Source organism: Polypterus senegalus, chromosome 1 (genome assembly GCF_016835505.1).
Source record: "Polypterus senegalus isolate Bchr_013 chromosome 1, ASM1683550v1, whole genome shotgun sequence".
NCBI lineage: Eukaryota > Metazoa > Chordata > Cladistia > Polypteriformes > Polypteridae > Polypterus > Polypterus senegalus.
The window spans coordinates 2,493,938-2,515,797 of NC_053154.1; the positions used below are offsets into that span (position 1 = coordinate 2,493,938).

General features: G+C 44.0%; 2 protein-coding genes across 6 annotated transcripts in view; both read left to right on the forward strand.

Annotated features, from left to right (window-relative positions):
- Nucleotides 1-14,026, forward strand: part of khdc4 (KH domain containing 4, pre-mRNA splicing factor) — a 37,497-nt gene extending 23,471 nt beyond the window's left edge. Inside the window, exons 10-14 of one of the 5 annotated variants that reach the window (XR_005632420.1) lie at nucleotides 4,186-4,412; nucleotides 11,233-11,373; nucleotides 11,931-12,012; nucleotides 12,325-12,410; nucleotides 13,506-13,524. Coding sequence is in view for 4 of the 5 variants with exons in the window: in XM_039743343.1 (XP_039599277.1) it covers nucleotides 4,186-4,412; nucleotides 11,233-11,373; nucleotides 11,903-12,012; nucleotides 12,325-12,410; nucleotides 13,506-13,708 (767 nt within the window). In the remaining variant the exon portion in view is untranslated. Of the gene's footprint in view, nucleotides 1-4,185; nucleotides 4,413-11,232; nucleotides 11,374-11,902; nucleotides 12,013-12,324; nucleotides 12,442-13,505 lie in introns of those variants that run through there. The other 4 variants (XM_039743343.1, XM_039743362.1, XM_039743402.1 and 1 more) reach the window with 4 other exon arrangements.
- A 4,996-nt stretch (nucleotides 14,027-19,022) lies between these two features.
- Nucleotides 19,023-21,860, forward strand: part of nsmce4a (NSE4 homolog A, SMC5-SMC6 complex component) — a 50,129-nt gene continuing 47,291 nt past the window's right edge. Inside the window, exon 1 of the mRNA XM_039739795.1 lies at nucleotides 19,023-19,256. Coding sequence (XP_039595729.1) covers nucleotides 19,023-19,256 — 234 coding nt within the window. The remainder of the gene's footprint in view (nucleotides 19,257-21,860) is intronic.

Consider the following 21,860-nt stretch of genomic DNA (forward strand, 5'->3'; position numbering starts at 1 on the left):
AAAATAAAATCTGCAGGGGTTCCAGGCCACGGGATTGCCCAGTGCCCTCTGGGCATTCTACTTAACATAAATTAAATAGTCCTCTTTGTAGTTAGGGTTCTCACGGAGTCACTTGATGTTGATGGTCATACAGACTTCTGGCTTTTAATCCATCCATCATTGTTGGGACATCACGGTGCTTTGAGTAGTTGAGCCACCACCAAAAGGACACCAGAAAAGGAAACGGCAGAGAGAGTAGGGGTTAGTACAGAAACTGTTTACGATAGCTGTGACGCCAATCGCAACATTGTCACACATCCTCCTGCTGTCAGAAATCTTGGTGTTTTTGTTTGATTCATCACATTCGGTCTCTGTTCAAAATGTCATTCTATCGTCTCCGTAACATTGCCCAACTCCGTCCATTTCTGTCCTTTAATAAGGCTCAAACTCTGGTTCATTGTTTCATAATGTCTCATATTGATTACTGTAATTCCCTCTTCATCAGCCTCCCTGCAAAATCTACTCAGAAGCTACAGTGCATTCAGAACTCCACAGCCAGAGTCCTCGCCCACACAAAGCGCTTTTCTCACATCTCCCCTGTTCTCTCCCATCTTCACCGGTTACCGGTTCCATCAAGGACTAAATTCAAGATTCTGCTTCTCACTTTCAAAGCCCTACATAACCTTCTCCACCCTCTACCTCACTCAGCTCCTAGCTCCTTACACTCCTTGTCGCTCTCTCAGGTCCTTGAGCAGTCATCTCCTGACTGTCCCACACACCAGACTCTCCAACCTGGGAGGAAGGTCCTTCAATGTTATGGCCCCCCAACTCTGGAACTTTCTTCCTCAGTCTCTCTGAGTTTGCTCCTCTTTCTGCACCTTTAAATCTCAACTGAAAACTTTCCTCTTTAACAAACTTTTCTTATATGTGATTTTTGGTATGTAAAGCAACCTTGGGTTTGTGAAAGGCGCTCTATAAATGCAACTTATTATGTTTATTCAAGGGTGTCATTCTTGACTCATCCATTCCAATGTATTTGTCACATGAAAAAATACAATGCATTTTATTAGTTCAACAGATTGTGTATGCCACTGGCACTATAACCTAATAATGTAAAGTTTTAAATAGAAAAAAGAACAAAAATAAAAATGAATGGTAGAGGAAATGCTAATCCCTTTGGAACACCTTGAGTGTCACACTGGTACTGTGAACGTGGAGGTCTCTAGCTCTGGAAATATTAGGCCTTCTTGCCTCAAAAGACAGTGATGTGAATAGAGGTTAAGTAGAATATACAACAAAAAGTCTCATTAACACTAGATTTACCAGGGCCTATGAAAAAACTCACCTTGGATCCGTTCGTTCGCACCTCTCCGTCCTGTAAATGTGCCAATAAAGACAAGCAGCAAGCAGCCTGCTATTTCATCCCCCACAGCGCAGGACGTGCACAAAGTTCTCCGAGTTCATGCCTTGACTATCTGGGAGTGAAGTGCTGGAGTTTTAGAGTGGAAATAATAGATCGTGATTTGGAACACATGCATTTCATGTGTGTTCCGTTTCTACAATCTGTGTAAACACATTATTAAAACAGAAACAAAATGTAGGCATAAACTATAGAATGTGTGAAGACTGAAGTCCAAAGATGAAACAAACACTTTCACAAAAGGTTCAAGGAAAAGGCAACAGCTTCTGTAGTGTAGCGGTAAGATTTGCTGACTTGTAATTGAGAGTCCCCGGTTCGATCCCGACTGCCTCGTATATTTGCAGTTTTTACGAACAGATATAAGGTGAGCCGGATCTACAAGTTTTTTGTAGGCTCTTTTAATTCTAGTGTTAAATAACAAAAAATATTTGATACTCATAATTTATATTCTCAAAATAATTTGCTACACTCAAAGTTGTGTTATCATTTAGCCTTCATTACTTCTAATGAGCATTTTTGGTAAGTGCTGACAAGCTTCATGCACCTCGCTATTGGAATCGGCCCATTCTGGCTTCTCTGCTGCAATTGCCATCCTAAAATCCCATAGAAAATCTAAATTTTGGGGGAGTAAGAGGACTACTCCAGGACATGCCATGGTCTATTTCTCACCCAAGCTTTGGTTGGCTTGGCAGCGTTGCTTTGCATTGTTAATCCGTGATCAGCAAGTTTCAGTTTCCCAACAGAAGGCATCATGTTCACCTTAAAATGGCCTGGTATCTCTGCCAGTTATACAGTAAAGAATGCCAGTTCCTGTAGTCGAAAACCATACCATGTCGTCAATGACTGTGAGTCATAAGTCACAAGTCTGGCCTTTCTTGCTCCAGACATGCCGCTTGTTCACATGTCCAAGCCATCCCAGTTTAGTTTCATCAGCCCATAAAACTGTCACCCAGAACTCTGCAGGTCTGTCTAAATTCCTCCTGCAATATTCTAGTCAACTATTTGTTGAGGTCAAGAGTGGAGTGTTTCTCGGGATTCGGCTACGAAGTCCTTGTTTGTTTGGTGTTCATCTAATAGTTGCCACACTACAAACATTTGCTTGGGCCTTGATCCCGTCATCCTGTTCGTGTTTCATTGTTACACGGTCAGTTAGTTGTTCTGATTAAGTTGATGAGGGTTCTTGATGATGATTTAGCTTTCACTCACAACCAGGTTGGTTTGCAGCTCTGCCATAGGTTTTAAACTTCCTTATAATGCTGCCAATAGTGTTTATATTTCTCAGAAGTCGTCTTATACCCAGTGCCCTTCAGGGCAGATGAATTAATGTTTTAACGCCACTTTAGGACATGAAAATTAGGCAATTGCCTTTAAAAACAGGAACATTGTGTAGGGGTTTAATAACTGTGACATTAACAAAATATCCTGCTACTCGGGAATACTTTGTCATACATCATCTTTATTGATTTATGAATCACTCAACTAATAAAGGAGTTGTCCCAAGGTAAAAATCTAAACGTTTATTTGGTAAAGCCGTACAGCTTGATTGCAACTGTTGAATGTTGTGAAATTTTTACTTTTGCGTTTTCTTGCTGAACAGAAATAACAGTTTCTGGTAGAGTGTTTATGGTGAAAACCGCAAACAATATAGGAAATTCAGTGAAGTAAATTTCATATTACAGGTGTGGCCTACTGCACATGTCAAGCCAATTGGTGATGGGCTCAAAACATTCCAAGCACATACCAGCGCTGTAAATGTGTTTCTGAACTATAATTGAATGCAGTTAGACCCAAACGAATATTTGGATTGTAACCCTGCTTCTCGTGGTTACCTCATTAATGGTATTAACTACTCGAGAACCTTGTGATTATTCAGCGACAGCGTGTTCAACTGTCCAAGGCGGGTTCTCTTCCTGTCTTCACTTGCTTTTCTTTACCTTTTAAACTTGTCGTTTTACATGTCGGTCAGCGCACTCTTTTTGCTAACATGTTACCAATGAATAAGTTGTTACGCGGCTGGACTCATGAGCGGTAATGGAGCTGGCACCTAATGAACTGCAATGAGTTTAGTATTCTGTTAACTTTTTATTCTATTTACATGTTACTTTAATATTGTCAGTTTACCTGTTTCCTCCATTATTTCTTTTAGAATTCTGAGCAGCAGTGCTAACTACTGCGTTTTATTACTGCATATATTACAAAATATATTCTAAGAAATGTACTTCACAGACATTAAATCTGAATAGGCTCAACAGGTTTAAATGCTGGGCAGACAGATGTCCACTTGTATAGATTGCATAATGAATAACAATAATTCTTAAGCAGGCTGCTTTTGTGATGCAAAGCTTAATGGGCCACCCTGATGCCCTGAATGTCATTCTTTGCCCACATTTGATTTAAATTAGACATCTTATGACCTCCAAAGGTAAAGTGTGGGATTAAACTCCGACGTATATTGAATATGGTTACTCTGTCCAGCAGCCAACCAAAGTTCAACGTATTTAAAAGCTTAGCCAAAACTCACCAAGTAATTCAATATTCCTGAAACCTCACCTCTAACATGTGGCCATGCACCTTAGTACAAAATGCTCAAATTCTCTTGGATCAAATGTTTGTTCTCTCTACAGTATGTGTCCTTTGTATATTCTTCTCTGTGTAAGTTATAACAGACAAGACATGAAATATATTTGCTGTGGCCTTTGACGTATTTCCAGTGTTGCAGAGTAGGTTGCCAGCATTATGTTTAGGTGGTTTGTTCTCATCCTTTGTTTTTGTTTCCCTTTTCAAAGGTTATAGTCAGCCGCCTGCACTTAATGGGGTCGTACAGCAGATGTCTTACTACCCGCCTAGTGGCTTCCAGCCTGGTTATTCTGTAGCAACACCTTCCCAGCAGCCTGTTCTTCCCTCCTTTGGAATGCCAAGTGCAATGCCTTCCCAGGTACCCTCTGTTCCTGCAGGAATCCTGCCACCCAGCACACAGTACTCCCTTACACAGCCCACTGAGTCGGTGCATCAGGTATGAATGAGTACATTTGTGAAGTCTTGAGCTTCTAATCTTCAGATTATCTGCTTATTCCTGTCATGAAGGACTCCAAAGTGTAAATTTACTAAGAGGCACAAGGACGTAGAGTAGTAGTGACAGGAAATGGCAAGACATTCTGGAAAGACTCACGAAGTCTGTATTATGAAGGTTGCTGCTCTTTGTGACCTGGGTTTGGAATAAGATCACCTTCCCATTTGCCTGTCTGAAAAAGATGACTAAAGATGTCTGCCATCAGGAATGGCATCAGGCCAAAATAAAAAACACCTGCTCCATTACCCCCACAATTTTGGAGGAGCAATCGGGCAACCTGGGTGAATCCAGAAATTGATTTTTAAACAAGCCAAAATTGGATTGTGGAGGTGGCACACCCTGTTGTTTAATTCTTCACATTTCATTATAGGGTGTGAAAATGCTGTTCTTGGCAAATACCCTAAACAAGAATTCATGAAAGGCCTAGGATGGAGCCTGACAGCTAAGAAGGTGCCTCTGTTGCCAAGAGGCTTGTGCCATTTTGTTGAGCTATGACATTAGTACATCAAATTTTGCCGGAGAACTTCTGAAATACCATTCTGTTGCAAGAACAGCTGAGTAATCTTGTGCTCCTGTGATAATAGAATTGTTAATAATAGAAAACAATAATACAATTGTTAATTTAAAAAAAAAAAAAAGTAATTTTTAAATGTGGAAAATAGGAACCTCCTTTAAAGATTTTGTAAATAGCTTGGATGCTGTTATCGTCATAAGTCATAGCAAGGCGTCACACACACCAAAGTCTATTATTTATTTATTTATTTACTTGGGGGCAACTCCAACCCCGGCGCCTTTGGTGCCAAACCCGCAGTTGCAGCCTAGTAGGCCACCCCACTTGTGGCTGAAATCACAAAATTATATAAATATATAAAAGAAAAATTAATTATTATTTAACAAAGTAAAATTCCCGAAATTAAAATAAAATATTTCCTCTCTTACCGATTGGAGTATTCCCGTTAAACTGAGGTCCACTATGCTCGATGAGTGTTAATAAGAGACTACATAAACAATCCATTCCTTTTAATTGACATTCTTATAGCTAAACTTTTTTTTTTTTTTAATGACTTCTTTAAATACAGGGGGTCCTTGGGTTACGACACAGTTCCGTACCTACAACAGTGATGTAACCCGAATTTTGGTGCAAGTCGAAACACACTCTAGCCTAAGTCACTTACTTATCTTAACACATTTGCAAAATCATAATCTAGAACATAAAAACACAAAATCTAAGACTGAGAAAAAAGAAAAGGACATAAATGTAATGTACTGTACACTGTACTGTAGTAACAGAAAAAATGAGTGTAAAATAATGCTTACCTTTATTCCTTCTCATGTCTCAATTTTTGTAGGTTTTTATGGGAAGTGAGTGTTGTAAACTCGAAACGTTGTAACCCGAGGACCCCCTATAACAGGAAAATCACTAAAGTGGTGTGCAACGGGTCATCGTAACTCGACCTTCAGCTAACTAAATCACCTAAATACAAACATTGGTGTTATGAAGAGAGCAGTTTTTTTGTTTTTTTAAATTTTTAATCCTTAAACCGCTGGAACTGGCTATAGTCAGTTTCCAGTGCAATTTGCCAGCACGCCTAAGCCGAGTATATTTGGCGACGTACATTCATTGAACCCCGAAACCGGCTGTAGTTGTTTCACAGAGCAATTTGCCAGCACGCCGGAGCTGATCAGTCAGTGCCGTATATTCGTTGAGCAGCCAACTCGTGACCACTGCCACCCCCTGCAGCACCACTGTGTCTGGGATTGAGCCACTGCACTAGACGAGCCTTCAAGCATTTGCGTTAACCTGTGTGTTTGCGTACAGCCAGTTCAAGAGCAGTTGGCTCGCTCATTTACTGAATTTCATCAATGGCGCCAGTTGCACCTTCTACATATTGTTCCAGTAGTTTTTAAAATAGTTTTTACAGTTCATTAGCAGTGTGTAAAATGATCAGTGTTGCAGTAATTGTGATGCTCTTTGCATGAAAAAAAAATCTGTGTTCCTTTAAATTTTCACATTTTCTTTGTGAATTGTGACGTTTACTTAAAGAGCAGCAAAAAAGTATTTGGCATCCAGGGGTGCATTAACCCCCAAGTATGTGGTGGTTTAAGGGTTAATATTTTGTTCCTGTGAAGAAGTTTACTTGATCAGGAATAATGTAATTTATTGAATTACTAGCAGAATACCCGCGCTTCGCAGCGGAGAAGTAGTGTGTTAAAGAAGGTATGAAAAAGAAAAGGAAAAATTTTAAAAATAACATAACATGATTGTCAGTGTAATTGTTTTGTGCATTTGGCAGCAGCGTCACGTAGTTGTTTTCGTCCAGCTGCATCAGAAAACGTACCACAACGTCTGACACGCCTCCTTTTTACTGTTTTCTCACAGCTTGGATTGCTGCTGTCATAATGGGTTTGAGTCTATATATAGACTCTACTTGTGTAGACTGGTGAGACGTCCCCGCCATTAATCGGCTGTGATGGCACTGTCAGTCCTCCACTTCTGTGAGTGTCTTCATAATCCGAGCTGACGACCTCATAATCGTATACGTGCAAAAGAAAATGGGAATCGCCTTAATATTAGTTTGCCGCGGTGTAGAAAAGGGGTCCCGTGTTTGCACTTGTCTGGGCTATAGCGCAGGGGGAGGATGAAAAAAATGAAAAGTGCTCACTTTGACTTAAGGCAGAAGCGCAGTCAGCGTCTCAAAGGCCGGCACAGCTATGCCGCGCGCTGGCTGCTCGACTTTTGCTGGGCAGGAGACCACAGTTTTTGCAGACACATTCATGATATCAAAAGTCTCAGCGCTCTTTGGAGGTCATTCATATATTATATATATAGCAAAATACCCGCTACTGCAGGAGAAGTAGTGTGTTAAAGAAGTAATGAAAAGAAAAGGAAACATTTTAATAATAACGTAACATGATTGACATTGTCATGAGTGTTGCTGTCATATATATGCCTGCCTAAATAAGTCAGCCTCGCTCTTACTTTTTTACCGTTCATTTAATCATGTCTAGTGGCGGAAAAATTATAAAATGGAAGGAGGATGGCTTTACCAAAACAATTATTGATATTGAATTGAATTGGTGATCTGTTTTTCTGTGTTAACCTCATATTTTTTAATACTTCTTCTCAAACCAAGGTGGTGCGAGGGTAAAATGAATCGGGATGCGCTGATCAATGTAATCGTGTACCAGGAAATCATGCATTGACAAAAGTTCCCCTTTGCTTGTAATGCAAAGTGTGATTAAATGCATTATTTTTTAACGCGTTATGGAGCACATGCATCGAAGCTTCTCAGCTGTGCTTGTGCTAAGAAAAGGAAAGATTTTAAAAATAATGTAACACGATTGTCAATGTAACCTTTTGTAAGTAGTGCCTGGAGGATTCAGTGTGGAGAAACTCTAGAGAGAGCGTGTGTATTAACTTGTGGATTTTTCTGTGAGTATTTGGTGGCAGTGTGACGAAGTTGCTTCGAAAGACGGCGTTAGCTGCGAGCTCAGCTCAGAGTGAAATGAGATGAATGGGAGGGAGATGATGACGTGACTCCCCCACCGCCTTAACTGTCAATCCCCCACAAACACCGTCTCTAGAAATTTGCATAAATACAGCCCTTCACCTGCAATTTTAACTTAGTTACAAAGTGATCAAAACTCTCATTTTTATCCTGCGTCCTCTCATTAAACTTGTATCCCGCATTACCCGTGGGCATGTGAAACACCAGCAGCAGCCTGTCTATGAACTTAATTTAAACTTTAGGTTTACATCGTGCTTTGTTTCCGAAGTAGCAGAACTCATGAATATGGTTGTATATGTCACTCGCTCGCTTCTTATTGTTTCGCTGCCTTCTCAATTATATAATGCATGTTTTCTTCAGCGCGTTTTGGAGGTCTTCCTGGTTTTCTACGCACTGCGTTGACAGTCAGTTCACGTGATTACGTGGGAGGCGTGATGATGTCACACGAAACTCCCCCCCGCTTTCGAGCTCAACTCCATTACAGTAAATGGAGAAAAATACCTTCCAGTTATGACCTTTACGCGTAGAATTTCGAAATGAAACCTGCCCAACTTTTGTAAGTAAGCTGTAAGGAATGAGCCTGCCAAATTTCAGCCTTCTATCTACACAGGAAGTTGGAGAATTAGTGAGTGAGTGAGTGAGGGCTTTGCCTTTTATTAATATAGATTAAATTATTGAAATAATGATACATTGATACTAAAAACCATGACTTTCTTGATATTTTTTTGTTTATAATTTAAAAACTATACCAAACATGTACACTCACCTAAAGGATTATTAGGATCACCATACTAATACAGTGTTTGACCCCCTTTCGCCTTCAGAACTGCCTTAATTCTACGTGGCATTGATTCAACAAGGTGCTGAAAGCATTCTTTAGAAATGTTGGCCCATATTGATAGGATAGCATCTTGCAGTTGATGGAGATTTGTGGGATGCACATCCAGGGCACGAAGCTCCCGTTCCACCACATCCCAAAGATGCTCTATTGGGTTGAGATCTGGTGACTGTGGGGGCCATTTTAGTACAGTGAACTCCTTGTCATGTTCAAGAAACCAATTTGAAATGATTCGAGCTTTGTGACATGGTGCATTATCCTGCTGGAAGTAGCCATCAGAGGATGGGTACATGGTGGTCATGAAGGGATGGACATGGTCAGAAACAATGCTCAGGTAGCCGATGCCCAATTGGCACTAAGGGGCCTAAAGTGTGCCAAGAAAACATCCCCCACACCATTACACCACCACCACCAGCCTGCACAGTGGTAACAAGGCATGATGGATCCATGTTCTCATTCCGTTTACGCCAAGTTCTGACTCTACCATTCGAATGTCTCAACAGAAATCGAGACTCATCAGACCAGGCAACATTTTTCCAGTCCTCAACTGTCCAATTTTGGTGAGCTCGTGCAAATTGTAGCCTCTTTTTCCTATTCGTAGTGGAGATGAGTGGTACCCGGTGGGGTCTTCTGCTGTTGTAGCCCATCCGCTTCAAGGTTGTGCGTGTTGTGGCTTTACAAATTGTGACGATGTGGGTTCTGGCTCCACACTCCCTTTGCTGTTGGAAGCACTTGAACCCAACACCGTCGATAATGTTACCGAGTGAGCTAGGCAGTGGAGGCAAATAATTCCAGCAAGGGGAAGGTAAAAAGTGCAAAACAGTGCTTTTATTAAAAACCAACAACAGTATTCAAATAAATAGTGCAGTTCTTCACAGTTCTTCATTAAATAAATAATCCATAAAAAGAACACGTGGAGGTTAAAAATCAATAAATAGAAAAAAAACACATCCTTAAAAACCAGAGGTTAAAATCTTCTTTTAGGAAGCAGTCTTAAAAACCAACAACAAATCCGGTGCTCTTCTGTTAGCGTCTCACCTGCTTATCCCGTTTGGGCCAAGCAGCAGGCAAGACGCTCTCTGCAGCTGCCCTCCTGAAACACACGCATGAGACTGGAGACCTCCCGATCCCTGGCTCCGGTATGGCACTCATCCCAGTCCCCGAGACTTGACGTCCACCAATGACCAGGACGCACACATTGGGGACTCCACCACCAAGCCTCCCGACTTCCGCTGCCTTTCCACGGCCTTCTGCGGCTCGTCGCTTTCCTCTAGGCACTCCCGCTACCTGCTCACTCAGCGGGAGCAACCTCAACTCAAACGTCTAGGTGTTGGCCTAACACCCAGCTTCCATACAGCTGCCCACGAGCGCTCGATCGCGCGCTCACCACACTCACGCACCGCCTGCTTCCTCGCTCCCTGTAACCTCCGTCCTCATCTCCTTTCTCCTCTCTCCATTTTTTTTACCGCGAACGTTTCTTTCTTCCCCCCACAACCGACTCGCGCTTCTTTTTAAAACGTGAGGGGCCATTACAGCTGTAGCATTAGCCACGGGAGCAATCACGAATGTGGGCAGTTCCTCACCTGTGCACACGGTGAGAAACGCCCACATCGACGACTGCCCGCTGCTGCTAACGCCCCTCACGAAGCCGCCTCGGGTGCGGTGATTATCTATTTAAAATGAATGGCCTTTTGCTCAACGAGCTGTGGACCCATAGCACCACACAAATGCTTTGCTGCATACCTCGGTTGTAACGAGTGGTTATTTCAGTCAAAGTTGCTCTTCTATCAGCTTGAATCAGTCGGCCCATTCATTCTCCTCTGACCTCTAGCATCAACAAGGCATTTTCGCCCACAGGACTGCCGCATACTGGATGTTTTTCCCTTTTCACACCATTCTTTGTAAACCCTAGAAATGGTTGTGCGTGAAAATCCCAGTAACTGAGCAGATTGTGAAATACTCAGACCGGCCCGTCTGGCACCAACAACCATGCCACGCTCAGAATTGCTTCAATCACCTTTCTTTGCCATTCTGACATTCAGTTTGGAGTTCAGGAGATTGTCTTGACCAGGACCACACCCCTAAATGCATTGAAGCAACTGCCATGTGATTGGTTGATTAGATAATTGCATTCATGAGAAATTGAACAGGTGTTCCTAATAATCCGTTAGGTGAGTGTATATGTAGGTTTTAAAATAAGCCTGATTTAAAGTGTGATATACAATCGGTGCACTTTTAGGCTTAGGATTGTATATATTTATTATATTATTAGATAATATATAGTACATTTTTTTATTTTTTCTTACTTAAAAATGTGATTGGTGTAAAGACACCACAATAATGTTGCATTAAATGTCAGAATATCCTGCCATTAACTTCAGAGTCTTAAATTTTGAGATTTTTTTTCCCTTTGCAGCAACACCTTTCAGCTGGAAGTTTCCCCAACATGGTGCCTGCCCCTGCAAAGCCTCTCCAGCCAGCGGGTCATCAGCCTCAGAAGAGGCGCTTCACAGAGGAGGTGCCAGATGAGAGGGGCACAGGACTTCTGGGTTACCAGGTGAGCTGATGCTGTTGTATTAACAGTCGCACACATTGCCCTTCACCGTTTTCCCGGGACCCACTTGTGTAAAATAGCAGTTGAAACAGCACAGCTTTGCATGCTGTTGAGCAGATGCATGTGAACAGAGATATGTATCCAACACATGTGACATTTTCCAGATAGTGAACATTATGGGATTTGTCTAACCGTGGCATGCTAGACCCTGAGCTAGCCTTAGTTTTGGTAATTCTTCTGGTAGCCAAGCAGTAACCCGTGAATTGGTACGGTGCCCTTGACACAACGGTAAGTTGTTTCATTTACATCACTAAAAGGAAACCTCATCTTGCCAGCCTCCATTTCCCAGTGTCCTGTGGTGTTTCAAACTCTTTGCCAGTGTGCATTATATAATTGCGCAAGTTCTCTAGCACTTGATTCCAAAGTTGCTCAACCTGCCGCAATGCATAGTCAAATTTTAAGATCGGGGAAGGCGAGGGGCAGCCACCAGTGCAGTATTTGAGCTAATGCAACTGTGTTTTTCTGCTCATAGCATGGACCCATTCATATGACTAATTTAGGTACAGGCTTCTCCATGGACAGCTCCAGTGAGTCAGGACCACCTCAGAGTAGTGGCACCGCCCTGCTGACAGAGCGCGACAGGTAAGTGGATTTCCAAGTCCATTTTTTTTCTGCCCCACCAGCGCAAGAGGCCTGGTGTAGTTCTAGAAGGGTGGTTGCTTCAGCAGGTGGGCACACTGAGGTCCAGCTTATTTCCTTCACTAGCACCAGAATCTAGTAACAAAGTGAATGGGGAGCAGCCAGCTTGTATCTTTACCAGTTGTCGCCCAACTGGTCTTGCACATGGCATTTTGTACAACTGGCCTGTTGAATTTTGAAGCTTAACTGCTTAGCCTGTCCCTGCTATTGTGTGTTATAATCAGCTTCTTTTTTTTTTTTATTCCCCTACTAAAGCAGACAGCTTATGCCACCACCACCAGTACCAGTCAATGGCTCCAGAACAGAGATGGAGGAAAGGAGAGCTACGATCCCACCCTTGGGTGAGTTGAGACTTGTAGAAAGTCCTACAGGCACCAGTAGAAGTCTTGTTCATCAGTGAAACCGAAAGCGGTTCTTATTGATGCCTTGTCCATTCTTAGTGAGGGCACTGGCACACAGTCAAGCTCAGTGTTGCCCCATCGATGAGGCTGTGCCTATAGTGGAACCTGTGAGTCAACAGAGAGCCCTGTAAAGATAGGAGTAGCCGTGCAAGTGAAGTGACTTTTTTTATATAAAGTATTTTCAGGTATACTGAAGCCCTAACTTCCCAAGATCCTTTTGACGTGACTAACACGCCACTTTTAGTATAAATCACAGGCGGTGGCTTTCTCATAGCATGGCTCTTTGTGGCTGGCTAGCTGTGAAACAGATACAGCCAGGTTTTTGCAGATCATTTTGAGTAATGGACACATCAGGCTCCATGTAGTCCAGCCCCAGTACCGCATGTGGAGGGGGCCCTGTGCCATCTTTGTAGTGTCTCACTTTCTGTGTGAGGTCCCTGAGCTCCTTGGCAGGCCTGCTTTCCCTCGGTGAGTGCCCCTTGTCTATCACCCTTTTAGTCTCTCTGCAAATTAGGTACGTGTGCTTTTTCTCTCTCCCCAGCCCCCTTCCCACCTTTTTGCCTGTTGATGCTACAGATTTTTGAAATTCCTCCCAATTGCTCCTGCCATTTTGGATGGGAGTCTGCCTTGTCCAACTAAGGTGACAGTGGAGTGTACTTGTGGAAGTGACCTTGTCAAGTGCGCTCGTCCCGGCCGCAGATGTGACGTTTGTGCCTTGTGCCTGTCTAATGTTGCTCTTCTCTCTTTTGTGTTTTTTTTTTCTCTCTCTCTCTCTCTCTTTTGTCTCTTTACATGATTCTCATGGACCCTCGACGGTGGTGTGGATGGGGCTGGTGATATCTTTGTGCTTCTTGGCCATCACTGGACGGAATCTTTCCACCCCTCCTCCTCCTCCTCCTCCTGTAACCGCCAACGTGGTGCCTCTATTGAATTAACTTTTGTTTTCTTCTCTCATTTAAATGCAACATTCATTTTGGATTTGGGGTGGGGGGGCACTATATTGGGGTGTGTGTTTCTTTTCTTTCTCTTTTTCAGATCATCCTGTCAAGAGAATGAAGACCTCCTTGAAAGGAGTCGGGCTCGTGGCGTACTCCGGGGACTCTTCCGATGAAGAGGACGATTACAGCAACAGTAAAAGCGCAAGTAGTTTTGGACAGGCATGGAATTCTGGGTTCCGCTGCTCTTCCCGGTCACAGCGGACTAAACAGCAACACATTCCATTCTGGATGGCACCTTAGCGGACCCTTGTGCCCTCGTCATGACTGTCCACGTGCTCTCAACCCTGCATGCTCTGCCACTTCTTTCATGGACCTTGAAGGGACGCCACCCAGACCTGGAGACGCCCAGACCAACACCACCCTGGCACATGAAGCCTCGAGGCATTGGTGGGGTTGGCTGCTTTTTTTTTTTTCCTTCCCCCTTTTGTTTAATTTGACTGTGATTATTATTATTATTATTATTTTCCCCTTGCAGTTGACTTTTCTTAGAGAAATTTGTTGATCTTTTATTTTGTGAACTTGCAGCACAATAAACTTCTGAAGGAGTGCACACTCGGAGTCTGGCTGTGAAAGGAAGTGTGCTGCTGTAGCATTGTCTTTGTAGTGACAACCTGAACAAACTGCCCATTCATATGACTGTGAGCGCAAATGGTAAAGATGACTATAGTGAGCCACTCTGCAGGCCTAGATGCCAAGGCTGGGGGTGTATGATGAGGCCCAGATGGCACAAAGGTGTGGGTCCTGTGGTTAACGGTGCAGGCCTTGGCACAGAGTGACAGCTATTCGTGAATGACGGATTTCTGTGAGTCATGCGTATCCTCCAACCGAGTCGGCGGTGCTCAAAGCGAGTGCACACGTGAGTGATGTTAGCGGCTAGATGGGTAAAGCACATACATGCACACGTGTACCGCCTGTCTGAATTCTTCATCCTTATTCACTTCACTTCTGATTTGTTGAACTCTGAACCAAATCATTCCTAGCGGACAAGCCTCCCGCCGCTTGTGGTCCTCTTGTTCATCATAGGAGTACAATCCAGTAATTAGAAAGGATTAATTGCTTGTTTATTAGAAATGTTTTAAAGAGAGCATTTTAAACAATATTCAGTTTATGACCCTTTGTACATTTAACAAACTTGAGGCATATAAAAAATAATACTGTTTAATTTCAGCTTTCTCACACACTTCTCTACGGCTCATTGACAGCGTGTCTCTTTTACTGGCCCTTTACGGTTCTTCATGCTGAGTGCACACTTCTAGTCCAGTTTGGCTTCTTTAACATATTTTCTTATTTTAAATTCTACATTTTAATTGTGTTGTCCTGCTTTGTGCCTTGAAGTAGAGCAATGTCATATGATTTGACTTATCAGTATATTTTTAATTATGTATGAATTGATTGATTCTGCATTTATCTTGATTCACTTAAATACGTAGCTTGAAAGAGTCGTATCAGTAAAGTGAATTGAAATGCTCATTGCTGCCTAAGTGATGAGGATGAGGATGAGGAGCAGCGTAAGTTGCAGTCCATCAGAGGGGCGGGTGTACTCTGGCGGTCACGTCCTAAAGTATAGCGAGGGCCTGAGCCGGTAGCTCTTGAGGTTTACTAATCCCACCAGACCGCCCAGCCTGAGACCTCATAGTGGTGGACTGGGAGGGCTGCAGACCAGGGATCTTACAGAAGATGAGACTTTCTTTTTCACTTTACAGTATTGCCTGTAAATTCTTTCTTTCATTCATCCAATGCCAGTTTAATTATGTGGTGGAGCTTTGGGGCCTGGAGGACTGCAGCCTTTCACACTTGCCTGCCACTACAGGAAAATGTCTTTTGGCCTTAACGTTGGTCAACTTGCTTGTTGCACTTCTGAGCCTGTAATTGTGTTTTGTAATTTTAAGTAGCCATATTTAAGTTTTAATTGCAACCTCCCCTTAACAACACATTACAGATAACAAAGAAACCACAAAATGATAATGGGTGACAAAAGGTGACACTTCAGCCAATAGTCACTAGAGTGGATGTGCTGGTTGTGGTCACCCTCTTGTTTGGTTTTGGGGATGGGAAAATTTTGAGAACTCGGCAATGGGGAATGAGGCTGGGCTGGCAAAGAGTGTGCGCCACGTCGCTGTCCTGTGAGTGGCTCAACCAGAGCTAGCGGAGACAGCTTGGAGCTGACAAAGGTGGGTGAGATCTTGAACACATTTTGAGCTGATGTACCCGACTTACAAAAGGAAATGCCATGCTGACCACACAGAGTGCTGCCAGCACAGAATCTGAGGCATCAATAAAACATGAAGGATATGACTGACCATTAGCCTGATGCTTGAGTCACCTTGGGGTCTTTACTGCCATACACTGCAAAAACCTACAAACTGAGTCACAGCTTATGGTACCCAAACATGATTAGTGGCAGTAAACTGGATATGGTTCTGCACAAACGCCACATCAAGAACTACCAGGAGATGATGATGATGATAACGGCTCTTCTTCTTGCATTAGTGGTCGCCACAGCAGATCATCATTTTCCATATCTTCCTGTCCTCGTCATCTTGTTCTGTCACACCTGCCTCTCCTCTCTCATCACATCCGTAAACCTCTTAGGCCTGGCACCTCAATCTTAAACACCCTTCTCCCAATATACCCAGCATCTCCCCAAACCAACGCCATCTCGCCTCTCTGAGTTTGTCTCCCAACCGTCCCACTTGAGCTGACCCTCTAATGTCCTCATTTCTAATCCTGTCCATCCTCGTCACACCCAATGCCAATCTTAGCATCTTTAACTCTGCTGCCTGTGCCACCGTGTATATAGCCCATATAACACAGCTGGCCTCAGTACCATCATGTAGACCTTCCCTGTCACTCTTGCTGATACCCGTCTGTCACAAATCACTCCTGTCACTCTTCTCCACCCACTCCACCCTGCCTGCTCTCTCTTCTTCACTTCTCTTCCACAATCCCCATTACTCTGTACTGTTGATCCCAAGTATTTAATCTCATCCACCTTCGCCATCTCTACTCCCCTCATCCTCACCTTTCCAGTGACCTCCCTCTCATTCACACACATGTATTCTGTCCTGGCGGTCCTACTGACCTCTCATGTCTCCACCTCTCCAGGGTCTCCTCAACCTACAGAACACACTGTCATCAGCGAACATCACAGTCCACAGGGACTCCTGTGTAATCTCATCTGTCAGCCTGTCCATCACCATTGACAATAAGAAAGGGCTCCGAGCCGATCCTTGATGTAATCCTACCGCAGACCTCACCACGGTCACACTTCCTTCTTACATATCCTGTACAACTCTTACGTACTTCTCTGCCACTCCCGACTTCCTCATACAACACCACAGCTCCTCTCAGTCACCCTGTCATATGCTTTCTCCAGGTCCACAAAGATACAACGTGACTACTCCTGGCCTTCTCTCTACTTATCCGTCAAGACACTTGGAGCAAACATCTCATCTGTGGTGCTCTTTCTTGCCATGAAACCATCCTGCTGCTCACTCATCATCACCTCACTCCTTAACTGATCTTCCACTACTCTCTCATAACTTCATGCTGTGGCTCATCGATTTTATTCTCCTGTAGTTACTGCAGTCCTGCACATCCCCCTTATTCTTAAATATCGGCCCACCAGTACTCATCTTCTCCACTCCTCAGGCATCCTCTCGCTTTCCAAGATTCCATTAAACAATCTGGTTAAAAACTCCACTGCCATCTCTCCGAAACACCTCCATGTTTTCACAGGTATGTCATCTGGACCAACAGCTTTTCCATTCTTCATCCTCTTCATCGCTGTCCTTACTTCCTCCTTGCTAATCCGTTGCACTTCCTGATTCACTATCTCCACATCATCTAACCTTCTCTCTCTCGTTCTCTTCATTCATCAGCCTCTCAAAGTACTTTTTTCATCTGCTCAACACCCTCTCCTCTCTTGTGAGTACGTTTCCATTTTTATTTTTTATCACCCTAACCTGCTGCTCATCTTCTCAGCTCGGCCCCTCTCTGTAGCCCACCGGTCCTTTTCTCCCTCCTTAGTGTCCAACCTCTCATACAACTCATTATACTCCTTTTCTTTAGCCTTCTCCACCTCTCTCTTCACCTTGCGCCTTATCTCCTTGTACTCTTGTCTACTTTCTGCATCTCTCTGACTATCCCACTTCTTCTTTGCCATCCTCTTCCTCTGTATACTCTCCTGTATTTCCTCATTTCACCACCAGGTTTCCTTTTCCTCCTTCGTCTGTCTAGTTGTCACACCAGGCACCCTTCTTGCTGTCACCCTTACTACTTCTGCTGTAGTTGCCCAGCTCTCTCCACTGCCACCCAGCGCCAGTCTCACCTCCTCCCTGATCTCCACCTTGCAGTCTTCCTTGTTCATCTACCACCATTGGTCCTTGGCGCTGCCCTTACTCTCCTCTATCGCCTACAGCCCACCATCCTGTGCTGCCTAACTGCACTTTCTCCTGGCACCACTTTGCAGTCTCCAGATGATCCTCGGGGGATATGGGTGGGGGCAGGCTTTGGACCCCAGTCTCCTTTCTGCAAGACAGTACGGTGGTGGTGCCGCATCATATCTGGAGTAGTCACTGGAATTAGGAGGACTCGGCGATTAGCAACGTGTGTGCATTCAGAGCCGGCTGGAGTGTAATGGTATGTCTCCCTCTAGTGGGAATTTTAGGGACTGCCTTGTGCCTCAGTTTGTAACACCAGCGATAATAACGTGATAATGGACCGTGACAACGGCAAAGTGCCCTGTCAGAGGACACAAAATCCCGAGTTTGGCTTCTGATGCTCGGTCAGTTTATGAGGACCTCCCGAACCCCAAATGTGCAGCAAAACACACAAGCTAAACGAAGGGGTCTGCAGCCACTAGCGGGAAAAAAGTTAATTTGTCATTCCAACAGATGGCACATTACAAACTAACACTGCTGTTACAAGTCCCCTAACAAATGGTATATAACAGAGACATAGGTTTCATTTGTCATTCCAACAGATGGCGCATCAAATGGCAAATAAAAGAGACATGTTTGGATTTGTGATTTCAACAGTTGGCTCATCTCAAACATTAACACTGCTATTATGAATCCCACACCAAGTGGCATATAACAGAGACATATGCATTACATTTGTCATTCCAACAGGTGGCACATCATAAACATTGACACTGCTTTCACGGATCCCCTTACCAAATGGATTAAAATAGAGACACATCCATTGCATTTGTCACTCTAGCATATGACACATCACACGTACGAATGCTGCTTTTATGAATCACATACGAAATGGCATATAACAGAGACATATGCATTGCATGGTGCACAGCAAACGTTAATATTGAGATCGTCGATTACTTAGAATTCAACCCGTCTTAGACGGGCAGCTCAGATAGGAGAGGCGCCATATAAATGCAATGTATTATCGTTATTATTATAGTTACAAGTATAATCTATCAAACTATGGGGCCTGAGGGGGTTCCGTTTTGAATACGGCTGGACTGTGAGGTATTTGAAAAATAGACTATAATACTGTATTGTATTCCAAAAGAAGCGCACAAAACCGCAACATGCTAAAGTCCCTTTATTCCCGTCGGGAAACGTTTAAAAAAATTGAACTGGTAACACTAAAGTCCTACGCTGACTATCCGCCGGCACTAGATGGCGATCAAGAGCTCAAGAAGAGAACAAGAAGGATGGGCGGTGACGCAGCGTCGATTCCGTCCCCGGCTGATGACGTAACAGAGGCCTGGGGCGCGCGCTTTTCTAGTCGAGGACAGAACTTGGACTGCGTTCGGCTTGAGGTGAGTACGCCGTCCTCCTTGCGTTTCCAGGCTCCGTAGTGTACTTTTCAAGGCCTTATTGTTAGAGGGCCACGGTGACTTCCGAACGAGGCTACCTACCTACGTGAACGTGGAATTGGGTACAAGTAGGGGTGACTGAGCCCACATCGCTGGCTCACCGTACGGGACTTCACTCTCGGGGTTTCCTTTTTAACGAGCGCTGCCCGGTTCTGCATACGTGTTATCCGTGAGGAACAGAATCGCGAATGTTAAGCTGATAAAGGGGTGCCAGGCTGACGTAGCCCGTGTCATGTCATTGTGTTGATGGCAAAGCCAGCCAGTCAGGTGATCCCAGGCTAGGACTTGGCTGTGCCCCGTATGGGGGAATACAGCACCGAGCTAAAGAACACGAAAATGAGCGAAACGAACGAACGAATGAAATCCAACGAACTGCAACGGCGATCTGACAAATGAAACCGAAAGCGAGGAGCTGGCGATCCGAAACTGAAAACGGACAGCAGCGCCATTAGAGAGCGGAGAGCGAAGCGCTTCCCAAACTCCGGCCTGGGGACCCCCAGTGGCTGCAGCTTTTTGTTCCCAGCACATTCACGATAAGTGATAATGATAATCGATAATAAATGATCTCATTCAGTTCGCTGCGATCTCTCTTGTTCTGACTTCAGAAAAGCACAACAGTTTGACTTTTGCATTATAGGACATTTGGAAATATTTTTAGTTTTTGCTTTAAATGCTTAACTCTTTTTTTTTTGTTTTGTTTTGTTGTTTTCCAATTTTTTCACGTATTGTGTTGTGCTCCCTTCATTGTGTCCTGATAGTGACAATTAAAAACGAGCAAAGCAGACATCCAGGCGAACCACACTAAATGACAGAAGGCTGCAACTGCTTCAGCGTCAGACCCCCTGAATTAATCAGCCAATGAGTGGAGATCAGAATAAAAAGAAAAGAAAAAAATAAACATCACAAGATCGTTAGGTAGAGAGATACCGTAGATACGTAATTCAGCCACATACAAGTCAAGTTGGGGAGCCTGCACTGGTACAGCGGGTCGCCGCACCCACCACATGGCAAGACAACTTGGGATCCCGGTTTGCATAACTGACGCTCCCTCACAATGCAGGTCATGTGCCTCATTCGGGACTCCGTGAGCAACACAAAGTCAAACCAACGGCACCCAAGGATTTTCTGGAGAGACGCACATGAAGGAGTCGAGTCTTCATCTCAGATCACTGGACAGCGTCCATGTCTCACAACCATATAGCAAGACAGGAAGCGCCAGGACTCTTAAAGACGTGGACCTTCGTCCATTTGCACAGATATCGGGAGCGCCACACACCCCTTTATGACCCCCCAATCCATCTGCTGACTTCACAGGAAGGGTCACCAGAGGCCTATACCTTCTTAATTAAAATGTATTGACACACGCCTGAAGAATAACCTGCAGGACCGAGTTTGGGACCGCTGCTTTTGCGTGATCTCAGAACAGTGGATTTCAATTGACATCGCGTCGCCTCGGATAGGCTGATCCGGATTAATGTGCAGTACAGTAAAGTGTCGAAGCCCTTTGGAGTCGATCACTGAGCAGCCGATCAGCCGCGGATTACAAGTCCAAGTAGCCAACCGTGGGAACAACCGTCATGTCGGCAGAGCGAGACGGGCAGCTGACGGCGCGTGAAGATTAGCAGAGCGGAGCAGCGGCAAAGGAAAGGGCGACGGTGTGGAGGAACGACGCCCACGGACAACATCAGCTTTGGGTGGGAGATTCTGGCATTGTGCCAAATGTCACCCTGCTTGAAATGTCACGTGGCCTCGAGGAGGGCTGGGCGATAGGAGAATTAAAAAACAAAAAAAAGAAAAGGTCACGTCGATCTTCTTCATATCAGTCGACAGCGCCAGGTGTGTCAGGACTAAAGGGCCCTTGTACTCCTCTGAGTGAGATGGGAAGACCTCAGCAGGCTGCTTTTGTTTGAAGATCAACATGGCGAGTGTACTGTAGAGTATTACACATCTGTAGATTCAATACAAAATAAAATACGTCTCTCTTTATATATCTAAATATATATGTATTTATACACTGGGGTGCTCTACCCCCTCCTCGCTTCGCTCGCCAACCTCCGGGCAGGCGCTATGTGCTACCCACTTTGTGGTTCTGCCACGCGCGTACGGGGCTGTGGACGTGCAGTTTAAACTGATTGTTATGTTCATGGGAATTGTTACGTATGCATAGCAGAACAAACTATTTCACATTACAGCCAGTAATTGACCAGAGTAAAAATAGTAAAACGTAATCATCTGAAAGTAAACGATGGCTCATGTCGCATTAGCGGTATTTGTTGTGTTGTACGTTTTCATTCCGTTTGGCTTTGAAATGAACACACAAATACTTTTTAAACTTACACATTTACTTTAAAACTTCAGGAAAAACTATTTTTTGAATTAACTTTCAATATCGCATTGAATTGTGATTCTGTGTTTGGACTTTCACCGTGACAACTCAACGTACTGCCCGTGAGTGAATTTCGTTTCTTTCTCTCTATTAAATAAACCAACAAACCTAACATTTGTTAATTGTCTTTGTTAAAGCTATTCTAACGGGAAACTGTAAAC